This window comes from Silurus aristotelis (genome assembly GCF_946808225.1).
Source record: "Silurus aristotelis genome assembly, chromosome: 10".
Lineage (NCBI taxonomy): Eukaryota > Metazoa > Chordata > Actinopteri > Siluriformes > Siluridae > Silurus > Silurus aristotelis.
The window spans coordinates 28,685,734-28,703,094 of NC_139583.1; the positions used below are offsets into that span (position 1 = coordinate 28,685,734).

The 17,361-nt window shown below is 40.5% G+C and overlaps 3 protein-coding genes across 3 annotated transcripts; 1 reads left to right on the forward strand and 2 right to left on the reverse strand.

Annotated features, from left to right (window-relative positions):
• Positions 1 to 644: 644 nt before the first annotated feature.
• On the reverse strand, positions 645 to 6,682 carry atmin (ATM interactor). Its single transcript, XM_083552957.1, has 4 exons — positions 6,390 to 6,682; positions 3,594 to 3,719; positions 3,276 to 3,475; positions 645 to 3,185 (listed from the first exon to the last, which is right to left on the reverse strand). Exons 1-4 carry the CDS (start codon positions 6,597 to 6,599, stop codon positions 1,454 to 1,456), a joined length of 2,268 nt encoding a protein of 755 aa, XP_083409083.1. The 5' UTR covers positions 6,600 to 6,682; the 3' UTR covers positions 645 to 1,453.
• A 449-nt stretch (positions 6,683 to 7,131) lies between these two features.
• cenpn (centromere protein N) lies at positions 7,132 to 13,571 on the reverse strand. Its single transcript, XM_083553120.1, has 10 exons — positions 13,134 to 13,571; positions 11,916 to 11,961; positions 11,614 to 11,673; positions 11,438 to 11,511; positions 10,363 to 10,536; positions 10,176 to 10,277; positions 9,565 to 9,616; positions 9,337 to 9,446; positions 8,517 to 8,640; positions 7,132 to 7,391 (listed from the first exon to the last, which is right to left on the reverse strand). The coding sequence occupies exons 1-10, from the start codon at positions 13,302 to 13,304 to the stop codon at positions 7,270 to 7,272; spliced, it is 1,035 nt and encodes a 344-aa protein (XP_083409246.1). The 5' UTR covers positions 13,305 to 13,571; the 3' UTR covers positions 7,132 to 7,269.
• A 266-nt stretch (positions 13,572 to 13,837) lies between these two features.
• Positions 13,838 to 17,147, forward strand: cmc2 (C-x(9)-C motif containing 2). The gene is made up of 4 exons (XM_083553205.1): positions 13,838 to 13,968; positions 15,208 to 15,306; positions 16,814 to 16,885; positions 17,025 to 17,147. The coding sequence occupies exons 2-4, from the start codon at positions 15,226 to 15,228 to the stop codon at positions 17,106 to 17,108; spliced, it is 237 nt and encodes a 78-aa protein (XP_083409331.1). The 5' UTR covers positions 13,838 to 13,968; positions 15,208 to 15,225; the 3' UTR covers positions 17,109 to 17,147.
• Positions 17,148 to 17,361: the final 214 nt, after the last annotated feature.

A 17,361-nucleotide genomic window follows, 5' to 3' on the forward strand; every position in this document is an offset into this window, starting at 1 on the left:
CAACTGCGATTCGCACGTTAAATCACTCACAGTACAGGATGCAAATCGTCGTAATAAATGCGTTGCTGAGCTTAATACGTTAAAGGTCACCGATATTCGCGACATGCAGAAATATGCGTACGTTAGCGAAACGTTTCAAACGGCTGCATTATGAGTCAGACGATAAAATATACTGCTCTAGGAAAAATGCAACAAAAAAAGCCACTATACGAATCTAAAGTGTTTCAGTTCAGTAACAGACATCTGGTTTCAACGATCAGATGCGAGCGTAATAAAAAAAAAGTTAAGCACAACAAAAAAATATCGGTACTATAACGATGCAGCCAAACAAGAAAATCGAGAAATTTCACAAGAAATCTGATGTGCAGGTGAAGTCATTTCTATTGGATGGATTTTTAGACTCGTGCCGCACTTTAAATATACGACTACATAGTAGCACTGTTTTCATCACGGAAAGAAAATGACAATCTGACCATTTTAATAACAGAAAGAGTACTAAAGAATTGTGCAAATAAAAGTAAACACGTTAAAGAGCGGTCAAACGACGGCCGCTAAAATGATAAAGTGCAGCTGAAAGCCCTACTTAGACCAGGTTCATTTCTTTGAAGGACATTCCGTAGTAACTTTTTTTTGACGCGTCTCTTCTTGTGATATTACCTTGACAGAGGAGGGACGAGTTTTTGCAGGTTGTTTTGTTCATGAAATTGGACGATGCTAGTCATGTGATCCTGTAGTATTATTGAAACGCTGGTCATCCGGTCCAGGAATGCTATTGAAGTTTTATGCTAACTCCCCAGGTCACAGCACAACAACGGAAATGAATTGGTTTTCGTCACCTAGGGTTTTTACCCGTCTCATGCTGGGAAACTTGATCGGATTGAATAAGACCTCGGGCGAATCATTGCACTGATAGGAATCACAGCAATACCAAAAAAGTATTGTGCACGACATTGTGTAAGTGCAGTGTGCGTGGACTACGGAGACTAAATGACACGGATTGTACCAAACACTGAGGGGACATCGCTAGGTGACAAAATATGGCAAGAAGCGTTTAACAAAATAAAACTTTTTCCAACACAAGGTGCCTGCAAAATCACCAACGTATCTATTTGGATTGGACTAAATTGATCAGTTGAGCTCCAGAACAATACCAAGCTGGGCATAAAAGAGGGGGCATATGATGCAATTTATACAGGTCTATATGAAAACCTAATGCCGTCTTAATAGGGCAACAGAAACCTCTTTAAGCTTTGAGACACTGCTTGCAGTGGAATGACTCAAAATGCTAAATAACTACAAGTGAACTCGATTGCCTTCCAAACTGAGCCCTTTATGGAGATGAGCTTTTGGGAGAACTCCATTCGCTCCATTCAGGTCGTCCACCTTCTGGCCGATTCACCAGAAACAGTTCCTTCGTAACAACTAATGCAAACATGCGATAACGACAGAGAGCTCAGCCGATGGCTTTGTCTGAATGCTGAAACAAAGACAGGAGATCTTCACCGGTTTGGGTTTCCACCGAACTGAAATGGGACTCCATATTCCAAGCGAGGTCCGCCGACAAGAAGTCGTCCATGACCGTCTGCGTCTCGTTGCTGGTTAGGAAAAGGTGGCCCAGGCTGGAGGAACTGGATACCGTCTGAGTTTCAGTGCTGCTAAGTCTGATCTGTCCATCATTGGAACAAGACAAGGGCAGAGGAGGTGGAGGAGCCCTGTTGTCTGTCTGGGTTTCATTGTCTGAAGACTCTGTGCTCATGTTGAAGCTGGAGTGTCGGAGGATGTTCCCAAAGGACATGTGACTACTGTCGAGAAGGAATTTCAGATCGGTTTGGGTTTGCGTATCAAACATCTCCAGCTCGAGATCGCTCGTTTGGACCCTGGTGCCGACATCGGCATGATGGCCGCCCCCGATGTCATCGAGCAGGCGGAAGTCGGTTTGCGTCTCAATGTCAAGGAGCTCCAAGGGTGTCTCTGAGCTCAAGCCTCCCAAGGCACTCTCGTCTGTCTGAGTCTGAATATGAGTCGCATTAAGGAAGTCCTCAAGGTCAAAGTCGATGCCCGTGTGCTGCTCTTGCACTGGAACTAAGCCTGTTCCACAGCTTTGAGCTCCGGTTGCCATGCTGTCAGAAAGGATGTTTTCCAGATCACTCAAAAGGTTTATCGTCTGAGTCTGGTTGTCGGCTACCGTGCTTTGGTGTAAAATGTCCGTCTGAGCTCCAAAGCACAAGGACGATGTAGTTTTGTCTTCGAAAAATCCTGATTCATTGCTCATTGAATCAAGATCATTGACGAAGGGTCCTCCATGAACTGTAGTCTGTGTAGAGACGCTGAGCATATCAGAATCGAAAAGATTTGCACACATTATAGCTTGGTCCATTTGGGCCTTATTTACTGACGCTGCTGGGGAGCAACTTGTCTGAGTTTCCTTCGACGTATTACCAGTAAAGAAAGGTATCTGACCGAGCATTTCAGTTTGGGCCCCAATGGAGGATGTGACTTTGGACCTCATAGGGAACGTCTGAGTTTGCACGCTAACCGGCAGCTGGATCTGATGGCTCACACTAATGTCAGTTTGTGAACTGGAGGAAACCGAGGCCTCGTTTCCAGGAGAGAGGCCTCCGATTCCTCCGACAGATCCCTTACTGAGGAATGAGATATCCGTTTGAATATTGGTCGAGGTACTTTTACTCCTTGATCCCAAATCTTTGATCGGCTCATCAGTGGAGAGCATGCTTTGGAGACTGACTTGGATCCCTGTACTGTTGGATTCCAGGTTTGATCTGGAAACGGACGTGGTTTCTTTGAAACATTTAGTGTTTAACTGAGATACAACTGCCCCAAATGACTGAGGCATGAGGTGAAATGTACTTAAAGACCCCTGCGTGTCTATCGCAAAGACCACGGACCTCAAGGTACCGCTCTCTGCTGGCAAGAGAAGAACTGGTGATTGTGCCAGCTGCATCACAGGGACATTGACCAAAGCCATTTGAGGCATGGGCAACAGAGTTTTTTGGAGGTTTTTAGCGTGAACAGGTTTGTGTTGTGGTAAATCTGGAGTGTGCAATGCTCCCTCAGCAGGAACTGCTCCTTCTGTGACTTCCGTTTCGTAAGTTTGTCCGTTAGGCTCAACTTTTGTTGCACTGCGTGACAGTTTCTCCATTTTTCTTTTCTTGACGGGTGGATACCTAAAGTAAAAAAAAGAAATGTTTTGATGCAGGGTGCTTTTCTAACTCAAAAAGTAAAGCTACATCATGAAACTTTTAAAAAGGAAATACCTATGCTCTTTGGGAACCTCGTGACCAGTTCTGTAAATGTGCGACAACAGTGCTGTTCGACTTGCATACGGACATCCGCATGTACAACTGTAGGTCCTCCCACAATCCTCAGCATGCCTCTTCAAGTCCCATTCTGTGCTGTATCCGTTACTGCACTTTTCACATTTGTGCTTCTTCTCGGCATGCATCTTCATGAAATGCTAACCGGTATAAAAAAACAAAAACAACAACAACAAAACAACACACCGATATTAGAGTCATGGAAAAATCCAATACTTTACGGGCATGCAGGTCACCCGAGTCATCGTTTTACTTTACCTGTTTAACCAGTGCAAACTGGGAGAAAGGTCTGTTAGGTCCTCTTGGACAGCCCTCGATCGGACAACAGTAAAGCTTGTGCGAAGCTTTCATATCCTTTCGTATCGTAGGGTTGACAATACCCTCCTATCAAACAGCAAAACAGTAAGGATCAGCCTGAAGATCGAGACCATTAGATACAAAGGTGTGGCAAAGATCAACCCTTTGGAGGATTCCATGACAAAATTCACCCTTGCCTTAATGAATGGAGTGCTGACCTCAAAATTCAAGATGGGTTTCGCAAGAGATATTTCTCGAGTGGGTGTTAACAACAAGGATCACACGCTGTGACTAGCCCACGTTACAAATGCTAATGTGCCCGTGTGATGAAAACTGGAGCGGGTTTTATGTAACGGAGGCTAAAGTGAAAAGCTTTTTTTTAATTGTAAAGTGCTGAGCATGAGCAAAAATCACTGCAGTCATGGACATTTTGTTCAGGTGGTTCTATAGACGGTTCTATAGGCACGAACTGTAGCCTGTTAAGTATGGACAAGAACTGGTCTTCATAATTCAGTGGAAAAAAGAAAAGTAAATGACACTTTAGGGCTGGACAAAAAGCTCTTTTGTAGTGTCCTGGTACACAAGTAGGTTCACCAACCAAAAAGCTTTGGCCAACTTTTGGTAGAACTACATGAATGATTCTGCATTTGACTTACCTCTCAAATTAAACTCAAATTTGAAAAGTTTTTTTAACCATGTTTCCCTGTGTAGAGAAAAACCCCACTGACTCATCCATATTAGCACGCTAGACAGCTAACTGTACTGGGTTTTTTTTTTTCTCCTGGAATAAGTGCACTGTTCTACATAGGGTTTGCAAAGGGGAGGAAACTTTCCGGTGAATTTCTAAAAAACTATTTTGTTGCACAAAAATACGGTGTGGCCGAACAAAAATATCGCGATACTAATGCGTATCGATATTTCGGTACACACCTACTTCTACAGCAGCAGTCTTTGTTGACGTTGTTCGCTAAAACACGGGGTAGCGGAGATCGTCATGATGACGGGTCCTGCATGTGGGATGAATCCGGAATTTTTGCTCATGAAACCAGATCAAAGTTTCGCTGACTGGAATTTCTATTAGCTTTAGGAAGAGACACTTTACTAGCAAACTTTGCTAATTATTGTTTTTTTTTTTTACCATGTTAGCTACCAGGGGTCAAATCAGTTAAGGTGCAACTTTGGCAAAGTTTAGATTTAATGGATTTGAATCCACCCTGGAATCTGCTCAAACAGTCTGGACAGAAGTGTGTGTTAGCATTCAGGTCATGGCAACTTGGTTTGGCTACTTAGCCGTTTTATGTGCCTGAGACAGAAAGGCTGAAGTTTCCTTTTGTCTTTGTTCCTCTCAGCAGGCAGACGAGTGTGGACAGAGGACCAAATGGAGAGATACTTTATATGCAGAAGCACCGATTTTTCCAGTTTGGATCTTTTTTTCTCCAGACCAGGATAGTTTTTTGTTTTTTTTAGCCCTCACTGCTCTACTGGACACAATCTGCTAAACAAATACACCCACTAGCCGATTATCCAATCACGAAGCAGCAACGCAAAAACGTGAAACCGTGCAGCTACAGACCCCTCAGATGAAGAACCCTTCAGGTTCTCTGATTTTACAGATGAGTGCATTTGGTGGCCACATCCACCAGTTTTATCATATTGTGAGTTGCTTCTCTGCTCAGAGAAATTCTATAGTTCTTCATGTTCTTGTTTCAACAACGAGGCTGGATGTTTTTTGTTTTTCGCACCATCCTGCGTTTGAATGTTGCACGAACAAAAATCTAATCGTGTCACGATCCGAGCGAAAACTGTCCGGTTTGATCTGATGTTTGCTAACTTGAAAAATGAAGTTCCTTGGTCTGTATCTGCACATCATCATCATCAATGATTTGCATACGAGTGATAACGAAGAGATTTCGATAATCAGACACACGTTTAATCAGCTAATCAGGTCCATTCACGTTTTCACCCGCGTGAAAAACATCGATCAGGATCGCGTCAATGCTGAATTCTCCGTTCTGATTGGTCAGCAGGTGGGGATTCGTTTTAAATCAATTATTATTTGTCGCATGCAGATTTATACAGAGTACGACTTGTGAAAATGCTCTTTTACGACTGTCCAATACTGAAGAACGTACATGTAAACAAAAATAGAAAACGAATATCATTTTTTTTTACTAACAACACAAATAAAATGCATAAAAGTATAAACTATAAAAAAAAAATATCACAAGGAAACGAATGCAGAATATAAAACAGAACGTGAAATATTCCGTCTAGGCGAATTCTTACGTCACCTAACGCGTTTTTGTGCGTCTGTAGCGATTCATCATATCATAATCATCATCCGCGTCTTTTAATCTTCTCATCGTTTATTGTCTATAATACTTTAACAGCTTATTGTGACTAAACAACTTCTTGTGTCAACTCTGTTTTGAACGTGTTTATAAAGCGTCATCAGACCGCCTTCTCATCGACTACTGTCCGATCACAGGTTATTCTGTGTACATGTTACCTAACACGTTCTGAACGTGTGAATGACGTCATCCGGTGAATACTAGCAGCTTGAAGAACGTGGATGGACACTTTCCCCTGAAAATCGCATTGAAAACAATAGGAGGGTCTTCATGTTCTTGAAGCAGAGTCTAACTGGTAAAGGCCGGAATGTTGGATTCATCTTTTACAAACATATACAGTGAAATGATTATAATAAAAACCAGGCCTGGAGCTGAACAAGACGCACCGGTGTGTGTGTGTGTGTACCTTGACTCTGTGGGACTTGACGAGGTGCATGTTAAGCGCCGGAGTGTTGGGCAGGATTTTGCCGCATCCCTGCACCGTACACAGGATATTGGTCCGGACTTTGGTCAGCTCCGCTACGGAGGGTTTAATGATCTCCCGGGACTGAACCGGCGGATCCTCGCCGCCACTCGCACCGCTACAGCCGGACTCACCCGCCGCGGCGGCCGCCATGTTGGAAATCCCTCTTTCGACAAGTCACGCAGATTCACACCTCCTACCCCTGAGCGCTTTTACTTCCGGGTTCGCATAGCAACCGACGCGGCGGCCTAGTCACGGTTCCCTAGCAACCGCTTTTAAATGCATTACAGCAATTGATTAATTTCTTAATTATTATTATTATTATTAGCACTAGTATATATTTTTACATTTTTTTTACCATAAAGTAACCTGAATGTAATTCTTAACTTATTCCTATTTTATAATCTTTTTAAACAACAAAATTGTACACATGTTGAATTTTGTTTAAAAAAAAAAAAAAAAAATACAATTGTTTGGTTAAAAAAAGCATTTTGTTAATCTATTAGTTTAAAATAAAAAAAGTTTACATAATAATAATAATAATAATAATAATAATAATAATAATAGTAATATTGGAGCAGGGAAGGTTCCGGAAAGTGAATCAACATGGCTCCAGTTCCATACTTGATCTCCGTGCAGATCTGTAAGGAGCGGTGTAGAAGATAGAAATTCAGTCATTTCATTACAGAACACTTAAAACCTTTATTTAAAACTTTTTAAAATTATTACATTTGAACAGGGTTTAAAGTGTAAAAAAACAACAAAAAAAAAAAACAACAGCATACGCATCAAAACCATGAAGAGCGTTTGGGTATGAATCATGTTAAGTCGTGTGTGCAGGCGTCTGGCTCGCGGCTCCTGGAACTTTCTCTGCGATCACGAAGTAGTTTCTTCCTTTTTGTGTGATGGAGGATAAGAGTGGAGTGACGGGGCTTTCAGACATGCCTGTCAAACACGCACCAGGACACACGTTAGATTCATAATCAGAATTCCAGCTGTTATTGCATCCGGAAAAAAGCGTTTCCACGACAATCCAAACCAATACAGACGTAAAGTATCGAGACACCCGACCTTTCAAGCCATAAGTGGCTCTTCAACTGTTACTACAATCTTTGGATGCAGTCGCATTAGATTTTTCTTTCACTTGAACTAGGAGACCTGAACCTGTCGCTCCATGAAGATATGATTTACACGGGTTGGATGTATGTGGAAGATCTCCTGCTATAGAGATATAAACCCTATTGAACACCTCGCCCACATCAGTCCCTGACTTTACTAACAGCCTTGTGGCTGAATTAATCTTTACAAATATCCACAAAATCTCGTGGAACATCTTCCCAGAAGAGTGGAGGTTATTATGACAGCAAATGGATGGGAACTAAACGTGGAATCGGATGTTCAAAAAGAAGCACATACCGATCTTATGCTCAGGCGTCCACAAACTTTCGCACCAAATTTAACATGTGTAATATTACTAATTATAACCCATGGATTCTTTGAGGACTAATTTCACCTATTTTGCAGGCCATGTCGTTACAGAAACTCAATAATTACCCAAAACCATTATAGCAAAAACACTGCAGTCATACTGGTTCTCTCACACCACCTAGTGGTCATTCAGCGCAATAACACAATTGTCTATAAAGACGCAATAGTATTTTTTCTATATTAAATATACAGATCAGGTATAACATTTTGACCACCTGCCTAATATTTTGTTGATCACCGTTTCACTGCTAAAACAGTTGTGACCTGTCGAGCATCAACAGCATGAACTTCTTCAGCAGTTTGAGCTACAGGAGCTCGTCTGTTTGATCGGACCACACGAATAGGGTTGGAGCTCTACAGCAGAAGATCTTCAGCATCCATCCACCCCACGAAAAGCAGATCTTAATGGAGCTGGCCTTGTGCCCCGGGTGTGGAAAAGTCAGGTGTTCCAATACTTTTGTCCATGTTCTGCATTTATATAGCATGATTTATAGAAGGAGTCTCTCCAAGGTCAGGGCTTTATATGTTATGTTCCTGTAACGGCACGTCATTTGAAAGGGTTTAAATGAACCAGTCGCTCACCAGTGGACACGCAGTGCCGGAGAGACTCCAGGAGGTTGGGGCTGGAGAATTTGACCACGCCCCTGAAGAGCTCGTCTCGGTCGCCGGGTGCGTCGCTGCTGCCGCCTCGGTACCTGGTTTCGAGCTGAAGAGAGCAGAGGTCATTTCAGGACCAATAGCGAGGTTGTACTCAACGATAAATGAGAGATCAACCGTTTTTTTTAAATGGATACTGGATATAAAACAAACATAACACTCCATGTAAAAAGAATAAAAAACTTAATTAATGTTTTAAAAATACATTTAAATAAGTATATTAATAAACAAATTTAATTAAAGATTTGTTAATAATAAATATAACATCGCACTCCCCGTGCAGCATGCAGTCAGTGATTCGCCTCTAGAGGCCGCTCTCGTAACGACAGCGGACCGGACGCCGGAAAAACTATCGGTATGGATTTTTGCTGATAGCTGATCGTTCCAGCAATCAATCATCGGTGCCACGAACTCTATTGATAACCGAGGGATATTAAAGTTTCAAAATATGCCGTTATCTAGAGGGCCCATAGTTTGTCAAACAGCTATAAATGCTTTAAGGAGCATTTATTAAACAATAATAAAGGTACCTTGGAAATCCATTCCAAAGGGATTTTTGATAGAGGAATAAATAAAAAAAAGCCCATTAACATTATAAACATTAGTGAGATCACCAGCTGATGTTGGGATGATTAAGAAGCTCCAGTTCTTTCCGAAAGTGTTCAGTGGTGTTGAGAAGTTCAGGACTTTGCTTCTTCGACTTTTATCCTGATAACTGTGTCTCCGGCTTGTGTTTCTTACTCACCTTGTAAACAGCGGTTTCCAGTTTAGGCACCGCCCCGTCACCGAAAGCCTCGCAGGCCATCTGACGGGTTCTCTCAGCTACCTCGGCATGCTCTTTATCAATATTGGGGTCTGCAGACAGAAATAAAGACGTGGTAAAATAAATAAATACGCCAATATAATCCTGAGGTTTAATAAACATAGAGAGAAAATAAATAAATAAATAAATAAATAAACAAAAAGCACACACGTGATGGAGGGATGTTTCTTTCCTTCAAGGTCCTGTCCTGGTTTGGGAAAACCTGCAGGGAAAAGAAAAAGTTCATGATTTTGATAAGATCATCTCTGTGTGTGATTGAGTTTTATAATATAATATCATTCTATTAATAACCACAGACTTTATTTGGAAGCAGATGATGTAGAAGTTGTTTTGCATGGAATCTAAATTTTTTTTTTTTTGTATGTTTTAAAAATAAATATTAATTAATGATTTAATTCTCCTCATTCTTTAATAAGAAACTGATTATTTTATAAATAAATAAGCAGACATAAATAACAGTGTAACTATAAATAGATTTGTAAAGTATTTAAACTTTTATATTTATATACATTTTCCTACATTTATATTTATATTGGAAATCCTCTGGAAAAGTTGAATTTTCTTTGTAATTTAAATTTTAAAGAAAAGAAAATTACATAGAATTTAAACATAGAAATTCTACAATACTACTATAATAATAGGAATATATTAAATGGAAAATAAAAATGTGCATTATATATTAGAAATATATTTTAGTTTATTTTTAATAAAAATATTTTTTATTTTTTTTAAGATTTTGGTGAATATTTTCAGTAGGTTACCTGCTGATACTGCTTCATGAGAAGGTCTCGCAGGGCGGTGAGACTTCTACCTGTGAGGTGAGCTTCGTTTATCGCTGCGTGTCGGGTGGACAAGACCAAAGCCTGAGAGAAAGATCAGTAAGAACACTTGAAATGCTATGGACAAATAATAAAAATAAAATGCAAATGTTGAAAAGAAAGAAGAGACCTGATATAGAAAAGGCTTGTGTTTAGAGGCGAGATTGAGGATGAACACGTAGGGAGTCTGAAGGTAATGAACCGCGTATGTCGGCTTCAGGTGGTTGGGTTTGGTGAAATTATCACCCCAAGCGATCCGGATCCACACAGCGTCGTCCTCCTGCTTCTTCATCCTAATGGAGACCTGAAGGAGAAAAGGCTGGTGGGTAAGAACCTGAGCAGATCTTGAGAAGATCCTGAGAAGATCCTGAGCAGATCCTGAGCAGATCCTGAGCAGATCCCGTAATCAGCAATCAGGAGTACAATGATGCACTATATTGTAAATTTGATGATTTCGAATGTGACAAAAAATGTATAATTGTAATTAATAATAGAAACAAAAAAACTACATTTCATTCATAAAAAACTGCATTCACATATTTGACGATTCACAAAACAAATAAATAAATAATGAACTCTCATAAAAAAATTGCAGGAGCATGAAATTGTCCCTTCACATGAACTAGGAGACCCAAACCTGTTCCAGTAGGATGATGCACAAAGCCAGCTCTGTGAAGATCTGCTTTACATGGGTTGGAGTGGAAGATCTGCTATAGACCTTTGGGATGAATGTGAACCCTGACTGCACCCCAGACCTCCTCCCCTTCATCACTACCTGACTTTACTAACACCCTTGTAGCTGTAGAAGCACGTCTACACAAGATCTAGTGGAAGATTGGAGTAGAGTGGAGGCTTATTATAACAGCAAATGGGGAGTTAATGTGGAATGGGATTTCCACAGGTGTCCACAAACTTTTGGTCATATAGACAGTCGCTGGGACACTTTTGGCTTTCGGTGGTTAAAATAAATAAATACAATTATTAACAAATATATAAATAAACAAGCAGTGGTTTACTTGTCATTTCAGGGTTTTTTCTCCTTTTATGGTGTTTTGTGGGCGGAGCCAAGTGCAACTATTCTACACTGTGATGTACATAATTATGGAGGAAGGAGGAGTTTTGTGTGTGTGTGTGTGTGTGTGTGTGTGTGTGTGTGTGTCTTTTACACAAAACTGCACTGAAAAGATAAAAAAATGTGCTTTTACGTGTTGGACGACTTCCTCCAAGTGAGATATAAACATCTCCTTAAACTGGATGAAATCCACTGAAAGGGCTTCATCTGTGAAGAGATAAAAACCCCACACACTCTCTAAGTTCATGGACTTGATTTGAATCTGACTTTAATTCAAGTTCGTCTTATTTGAAGAGTTTTAAGACTTACCTTCCGCCTCGGCGAGTTTATAGGCGTGCCATGTTCCTTGATTCGGGTTCTCTACGTGATCTAGTGCAAGAGACACACGGATCACACACAGGGGACTGAAATCACGAACACGCGAACGAAATGTAAAAAAAACACGATTAAAACCACCAATGCACGGTTAAATAAATAAATGAATAAATCTGAAATGTTGGATTGCGTCACAGTCATGGAGGTCCTTTAGGATGAAGGTGAGGACAGAAAAACTCTACATGAACCTTCCAAAATGTCTTCAGAATATCGCTGATAAGAACAATGTCACTTACAGACCATTTCCAGCTTCGTCACGTCTTTTAAACGCAGCCTGCTTTCCTGAAAGACACGTATTAGTCCACAATTATTTCATCTCCCACCTACAGTATCTAATCAGTGTTTCTACAACCGGTGTCCCCACTAAACAGTGTCCCCCCAAAACATGTACTTACTACACAGTGTCCCCCCAAACCGTGTCCTCCCCATCAGAGTCTTCACTAGTGTTTCCCCAAACTGTGTCCTCACCATCAGTGTCCCCCAAACCATGTCCTCACAACAGTGTCCCTCCCAAAACATGTACTTACTATACAGTGTCCCCCCCAATCTATGTCTTCACCATCAGTGCCCCCATCAGAGTCCTCACTACAGTGTCCCCCAAACCATGTCCTCACCAACAGTGTGTCCTCCCCATCAGAGTCCTCAGTACAGTGTTCCCCCAAACTGTGTCCTCACCATCAGTGTCCCCCAAACCATGCCCTCACAAAAGAGTGTCTACCCCAAACCGTGTCCTCATCATCAGTGCCCCCCCCAAACTGTGTCCTCATCATCAGTGTCCCCCTCATCAGAGTCCTCACTACACTGTTCCCCCAAACTGTGTCCTCACCATCAGTGTCTCATCTCATCAGAGTCCTCACTACACTGTTCCCCCAAACTGTGTCCTCACCATCAGTGTCCCCCTCATCAGAGTCCTCACTACACTGTTCCCCCAAACTGTGTCCTCACCATTAGTGTCCCCCTCATCAGAGTCCTCACTACACTGTTCCCCCAAACTGGTCCTCACCATCAGTGTCCCCCTCATCAGAGTCCTCACTACACTGTTCCCCCAAACTGTGTCCTCACCATCAGTGTCCCCCTCATCAGAGTCCTCACTACACTGTTCCCCCAAACTGTGTCCTCACCATCAGTGTCCCCCTCATCAGAGTCCTCACTACACTGTTCCCCCAAACTGTGTCCTCACCATCAGTGTCTTAACTACACAGTGTTTCCCAAACCATGTCCTCACAAGACATTGTGTGATTTTGTTGCAAAAAAACTAAAGAAACATGCATGTGTCTCCAAAAACATAAAATCATTTTTTAACACTGTTTAATCGTCGATACAATACCGATATATCGAGCAGCCCCTGTATTGTGAGATAAGGCATTATTACGTTATAAAACCTACAAGTGTGTGTGTGTGTGTGTGTTTGTGTGTGTGTGTGTGTGTATTAGATTATATATTTGTGTCCATACCTCACATTTAGAGATGATATTCTCTAAAAGAAGCCATTTTGGTTGAGTGTAGTCCAGATCCTGGAGCTGCTCAGCTGATAAACAGCCCCAGACTCTCAGTGTGCTCTGGGTCTTTTTCCCGGGGAGTTTCCTTAAAATCCGCTGTAAAATAACTCGCGATTGTTCATCCATTGTTTTGGACCGAAATTGGGCTTTTGAATAAAAAAATAGTGAAGAAAATCTGTTAAAACGTGTTTGAGCTATATATTCACTCCGAACACAATCAAAATAAACCGCCAAGTCCAGCAAACAGCGTTGGGATTTTCCTACTGATCTGAGACCAGCTCGTGAAACCCTGATGGTGACGTCAACCGCGTTGGGTGAAGCACAAAAACTGATCTCCGGTCAGCGGGAAAAACACAGGAAGAGTAAGATCGGGCGTGTACTTCCGTGTACGCCACATCCTGCTTCAAAACCGGATCTAAATATAAAAGTCCCGGAACTGCTTTTTTTTATTTAAAAAATAAAAGTCTGTTTACTTTAAAAGTAAAAGAAAGCACAAAAGTTAAATCCCCATGCAATAACAACCCAGTGTTTTTTTTTTTTAAATAATAAGTGCTTTTATTATATGTTGTACATTTTAAACAATATTTCATAAATTTTGAAATTAAATTACTCTGTGTGCGTATATATAAATATATATATTTTTATTATAGTGCTGCCATCTATCGGCCATAAATGGAATGCACGCTCTCGAGCATGGTGGATATCAGGACGAAGAGCGGAAGTTTAATGTATTTTTAAAAATAAAATAAAATAAAAACAACATTAACTATCCCACGGAAAACAAATACAGGTTTGTGGTTATTATAATTGCATGTTCCTTAAAAAGAAAAGCATAACCTCCGATTGTGAACTACTTCTATGTGTGCACGCTGCTGTTATTGTAAATATGCTTAATTTAATCAGCATCTTTATCTACCTATCTATTATTATTATTATTATTATTATTATTATTATTATTATTATTATTATTACTCGACTTCTTTTAATGCATACACGACTCGAGGTCAAATAATGTTAACCTCAGGCTTTTGCCCTTCACCTTGTTATTGGATTTGATTGAATGATTTAATTGGCTTTTAGGTGATTAATCTGCTTAATTAGGGATTCAAAGTGTACAAAATTATCAGCAAAGGTTTGTGGAAACCCGACCATTAGATTGATATGCGCTTCTTTTTTTGAACATCACACCCACATTTAGTCCTCATGCATTTCCTGTTAGAACAACCTCCACTCTTCTGGGAAGATGTTCCACTAGATTTTGTGGAGATTCTTACAGCTACAGGGGTTTATGTAAAGTCAGGTAGATCTTAATGGAGCTGGAATAAATTTGGGTCCAGTAGTTCAAGTGGGAATTTAAGACGTCTTGTAGAAATTGTGTTCACAACTTTCTGGTAGCAGTTTGGAAAAGAAGCACATCTGGATGGAAAAGTCATACTTTTGGTCGTACAGTGTATGCTTAGAGATTTGTTTAGCAGGAGATGTTCCTACAGTCTGACAAGCAACAACAGACCCAAACCTGGAAATAGACAATTGTAAAAAAAAATGTCTCTGTAGCTAAACAACGCAACATGACGATGCTCCTGTGCACAAACCCAAAGACATGGGTGTTGGTGTTGGAGAAGTTTGGAACTGAAGAACCTGAGTGTCCTAAACAAAGCCCTGACATCCTCATCAGTTCCATTGAACACCTTCAGAAAGAACTGGAGCTGCCTAAACATCTCAACACCAACATCTGATCTGACTCTCAGTAATTCTCATGGAGATGAATAAACACAAATCCTCACAGTTACACCCTAAAAGCTTTCCCAGAAGATTGGAGCTCGTTATAATGTGTAAAAAGGGAATATGAGATGTTCACCAAGGATATATGAGTGTGAACTGATCACTGAGGCACCTCCTTTTCCGCTCCTCACGATCATATACGATGTTTTGTTTGCAAGTCTTTGGCCACTCAGGCTTCTCTCTCTAATAAAGATGGTGTTGGATGTAAAGGTCATGATGTCATGCTTGTTTTCTCCCGTATCTCCAGGTACTTCATGATCTCAGGATGCACCCGGACCTGTCGCCGCATTTACACACTGCTGAATGCAATGAACTGATTTCGCTGCTCAAACAGTGTCACAAAGAGGTCAGAAAAAACAACAACAACATCCTCACATCACCTTTTTATCTGCTATTTATCTTTTATACATATTCTTTTTTTTTTAAAGAGCTGATGCCTTCACATGTGTGGAATCTTTAAATAAAACCGTCTCGCAAATGTTTCCGAGAAATACGTTCGTACAGATAAAACCTCGTTTAGCTCACAGCTTGCGGTGCAAAATTCAGGGAATTTTTAAGACTGGAAACATTTCATGTGAATTAATGGGAATAAACTGAGAGTTTGCAAAATTGCAGGTGGGCCAATAACAGGGAAGTTAAACGTGGGATAAATTGCCGGATAATTTTGCTTAAAACAACCTGATTTAATGAAATTTCAGGTGAATTTCTACCCTAAACATTCACCAATCACATGCACACAGCACACTTACTGCAGGGTTAATGAGGCCACGCCCCCTATTTGCACTTATGACCAAACAAAATGTTTATATTTATGTGTGTACATCATATAGTTTATATAAATTTCCCAAAATTTCAAACAGATTCTTATAAACTCCCGTAAATTCTCATAAATTCCTAGTAAGTTTCCAACTTGGAATATTTTGGAATACTAGTGTATATTTGTCCCCATGGATATAAAATAAGTTTTTACTGCTGGTGCTGTAACGTGTCATGCTGCAGCTACTATCAAAAGTTTGGGAACACCGAGTGTTTAATAGTTTATAGACAAAAAAAACACAAGAAATGGAAAGTGAATGAGTTGAAGAAACATCTGTGGAGTCCAAATGAAACATTTGAGTCTCCACCAGAAGAACTTGTGTAAGATGGAGAACAGGAGAGAAGATGTGATCAGACTCCCCCACTTAAAGATGGCCAGGGATTCCACTGTTTGTTCCAACATGGTTCTAATTCCACACTTCAACGTCATGCAGTTCGGTCTGGACTGCGGCTCATTGGAAGCGACTTCACCGTACGACAAGACGATGAGCCGAAGCTCACGTCTGAGTTCTTTAAGTCTTATTTAGAGACGTCTGGAGTGATATCTATCATGATGACCTGCCCAGTCACTGCATCCTAAATCCTACTGAACTGCTCTGAGATGAACTGCATCATAAAGAAAACCAGTGAAGAACATCTTAGATGAGTTTTACAAGAGTCACATCAAAGTGTTTCAGCTCGGTGTTTCCACACTTTGACCATCGATTATAACTAAATTCCACCTTCTATCGAACACATCAACATCAACCATCAGGTACATCGATTATTATTATGAACAAATGTATTAATAACAGTAAAAATCTTAAATTAATATGAGTACATTTATTAATAACGGATTACAAACGTTGAACAATTGAACGATTTATTGTATTGAAGACATCGTGGGGTCTTGTTTTTTTTTTTCGGGTTTTGGAACGATTGACATGACACAATTTATTTTCTGTATTTGATAATTTCTCTCTCTCTTTTCTCCATTCGTGATCTAAATGAGTTGCATTTCCTTTACGACTGATCGTTATTGTGAAACGTGTCTTCAGCACAACGTCCTGCGCTTCTTCGGGACGTGTAACGATGTGGACCGTTTGATGAGGGAGTGTCTGAAGAAGGAGGTGAGACACGCTTTTAAAAAAAGCTACAAAGGATTCGTCCCTCTTTGATCTCGTGCACTGGCGAATAAATAATTGTTGGGAATAAAACCCCCGAAATCTCAGAACTTTTTTAGGTTTGGTTGTCATTTCTCTTTCTCAGTATCAGGTGAAGCGAGAACGCAGCAAAGCTCATGCAGAAGAGATGAGACAGCGGATCAGAGACGGACCTAAAGCTCAACCCTGAGATTTTCTGCAAAAAAAAATTAAAAGATGTGAAATATTATTCAGGACTTTTTTTTTCTGGAAGGCTGACGTTCTGCACAGGACGCTGATCCATCGTGGAACGTAGAAGACGTTAAATTCATTTAGATGGGAATGAAATGATCATTCTGATTATTATGCAGCTGTAAATGTACTAAAGCTTTGAGTAGTATTGAATTAAATATATAGAACGTGGCTTCAATCCCAAAATGAAAGAAATACAGCCGAAATACACA

Excerpts from the sequence above, each read along its gene's own strand:
- atmin (XM_083552957.1), bottom strand. The coding sequence starts at position 6,599 with ATGGCGGCCGCCGCGGCGGGTGAGTCCGGCTGTAGCGGTGCGAGTGGC. Across the intron at positions 3,720-6,389 it reads TCAAGTCCCACAGAGTCAAG|GAGGGTATTGTCAACCCTAC; the intron begins GTACACACACAC and ends GCTGTTTGATAG. Across the intron at positions 3,186-3,275 it reads GAGGTTCCCAAAGAGCATAG|GTATCCACCCGTCAAGAAAA; the intron begins GTATTTCCTTTT and ends TTTTTACTTTAG.
- cmc2 (XM_083553205.1), top strand. The coding sequence starts at position 15,226 with ATGCACCCGGACCTGTCGCCGCATTTACACACTGCTGAATGCAATGAA. Across the intron at positions 15,307-16,813 it reads TCAAACAGTGTCACAAAGAG|CACAACGTCCTGCGCTTCTT; the intron begins GTCAGAAAAAAC and ends ACGTGTCTTCAG. Across the intron at positions 16,886-17,024 it reads GGGAGTGTCTGAAGAAGGAG|TATCAGGTGAAGCGAGAACG; the intron begins GTGAGACACGCT and ends TCTCTTTCTCAG.
- cenpn (XM_083553120.1), bottom strand. The coding sequence starts at position 13,304 with ATGGATGAACAATCGCGAGTTATTTTACAGCGGATTTTAAGGAAACTC. Across the intron at positions 11,962-13,133 it reads ATATCATCTCTAAATGTGAG|GAAAGCAGGCTGCGTTTAAA; the intron begins GTATGGACACAA and ends CGTGTCTTTCAG. Across the intron at positions 11,674-11,915 it reads GACGAAGCTGGAAATGGTCT|ATCACGTAGAGAACCCGAAT; the intron begins GTAAGTGACATT and ends CTCTTGCACTAG.